At 37.4% G+C, this 2,149-nt stretch overlaps 1 protein-coding gene across 2 annotated transcripts; it reads left to right on the forward strand.

The window, feature by feature from the left end:
- Positions 1 to 585: 585 nt before the first annotated feature.
- Positions 586 to 1,895, forward strand: LOC131638958 (late embryogenesis abundant protein D-34-like). Of its 2 annotated transcripts, XM_058909483.1 has the most exons (3): positions 586 to 1,290; positions 1,373 to 1,527; positions 1,618 to 1,895. In XM_058909483.1, the coding sequence occupies exons 1-3, from the start codon at positions 664 to 666 to the stop codon at positions 1,628 to 1,630; spliced, it is 795 nt and encodes a 264-aa protein (XP_058765466.1). In that variant the 5' UTR covers positions 586 to 663; the 3' UTR covers positions 1,631 to 1,895. The 2 variants fall into 2 exon arrangements, with proteins under 2 accessions (XP_058765466.1, XP_058765465.1); XM_058909482.1 differs by having other exon boundaries at positions 1,373 to 1,895.
- Positions 1,896 to 2,149: the final 254 nt, after the last annotated feature.

Raw genomic sequence — 2,149 nt, forward strand, 5'->3', positions numbered from 1 at the left:
TTAGCTTTTTTTTTACCATTTGAGTGTGATGATGTGACACCATTAATTGCTTAAATATAAGGAATAGAGTTTCATGAAACAATTTGAAAAGTTAAAAACTTAACATTATTTTTTAAAACAATTCAATTGAAATAGTAATGAAATGTAGTTATCAATTATAATATTTTAAATATAATAATAAAAATCGGTAGGGTGTAATATACCTCACTTATTTATAATTATCATGGAAACAAAAATAACTTAGATTGCTTATAGATTCTTTAAATGTAATGTCGTAATTTAAAACGACACAAATAATTAAGAATGTTCTCTTTGTTGGAGATGCTCTAAGAAACCTATTCTTCATGTTCATTTACTCACTGCATCATCAGTCGGTGGTGAAGGTTCAGAAAAGAACGTATTTAGTTCTAGACAACATAGTCTTCTTTATTAAAATTCCTTTTAACACGTGTCATGCTGCATGCACTTTGCTGTTTCCAGTGGAACAACCATCTTTCCCTCACCTCTCTGTCTCAAACATTTGTAAAATTTCCATTCATCTTTTTGTGTCCATTAAATTCTTCTATATATACTCACTCTGTACTAGTAGTTCCTAATCAAATGCAACTAAACAACACACATTAAGGTTGTAAACTCACACTTAAAGCAAAGCAATCGAGAATCATGAGTCAAGAACCGCCACAAAAACCACGAGCAGATCAATTCCCCGAGCAACAACCAATCAAATACGGCGATGTTTTCAACGTCTCCGGAGAATTAGCATCCCAACCAATCAAACCAAGAGATGCAGCTCTCATGCAGGCAAAAGAGAATCAAGCCTTAGGACAAACCCAAAAGGGAAGTCCTGCCGCAGTCATGCAATCAGCAGCCGCAGTAAACACCGCAACCGGTCTTGTCCACCGCGACGACATCTCAGACATAGCCAGAAACCAAGGCGTGAGCATCTCCGAAACTAAAGTGGGTGGGAACCGCGTGATCACTGAGTCGATTGGGTCACAAGTTGTAGGAGAGTTCGTTGAGCCTGATGTGCCAATGAATGATCCTGGTTTGGTTTTGGACAAGAATGCAATAACCATTGGCGAGGCGCTGGAAGCTTCTGCTTTAACTCGAGCTGGTGATAAGCCGTTGGATCAGAGCGATGCTGCTGCTATACAAGCAGCAGAAATGAGAGCCACCGGAAAGAATCAAACTGAGCCTGGAGGGTTGGGAGCCATTGCTCAGTCAGCAGCAACTCGTAACACACGTACTATGCCTGATCTGCAGAAAACAACATTAGCTGATGTCGTATCGGTAACTCTTGTTTTATCTAACATACGGACTTCAGTTTAGAACTATTGATTAGGATAATGTACTACATTATGTTATATGACAGGGTGCGAGGGAGAAGCTGGGGGCAGACAAAGCTGTAACTCGAGAGGACGCGGAGGGAGTGATGGGAGCTGAGCTTAGAAATAAAGCTGACATGAGAACTACACCGGGCGGTGTGGCTGGGTCGATGGCAGCAGCGGCTACGCTCAATCAAAAAACGTCAGAGTTTCTAAGATTTTATTCATAATATTAGTTTTGAATTTGTTTAGTTTTTGCCATGGAATGGCTTAAGATAGCAAATATGTGCAGGAAGAGTGGGTGATATGTTGTAGAGATAGATATTACAAGTTGTTAAGGTTGCAGATCAATCATGGTGTCTAAACAAATCAATGAAGACTGGGTTTAAAGACTGAGCGTTTGTAAAACTAAACTAGCCTTACTGCCACCATGCTTTACTTGGAAAGAAAGTTACCTTTCCTTTTGTAGAGGTTTTTTGGTAAATAATAGTTTATTCTACTATATGTACATATTTAGCTTGTGATTACTTGGGTGAATATTCGTTTAAATGAAGAGGTGTGTTATTCCTACACTGCATTTGCCATACACCTTATCTACACCGTACATCATAATAAAGCAATGTGATGATGGCTCAAATACCAAAGTTAAATAAATTAATAAAAAAATAAAATTAGTATAAGTTAACTATATTTATACGGTGTATATGTAACAAAAAGTGTAAACATAGCTTTTCTCTAAATGAATATAGGAACTTCTCATATTATGTCATTTTAAGTACATTGCTTTTTCTAAGACATCCAAATGCTATTATACACTTTGAAAG

This window comes from Vicia villosa, unplaced genomic scaffold (genome assembly GCF_029867415.1).
Source record: "Vicia villosa cultivar HV-30 ecotype Madison, WI unplaced genomic scaffold, Vvil1.0 ctg.002494F_1_1, whole genome shotgun sequence".
NCBI lineage: Eukaryota > Viridiplantae > Streptophyta > Magnoliopsida > Fabales > Fabaceae > Vicia > Vicia villosa.

What these genes read in the sequence shown, in the direction of transcription:
- LOC131638958 (XM_058909482.1), top strand. Translation starts at nt 664, where the DNA reads ATGAGTCAAGAACCGCCACAAAAACCACGAGCAGATCAATTCCCCGAG. An exon ending in CATTAGCTGATGTCGTATCG is followed by an intron (nt 1,291 to 1,372) that starts GTAACTCTTGTT and finishes GTTATATGACAG; the next exon opens with GGTGCGAGGGAGAAGCTGGG.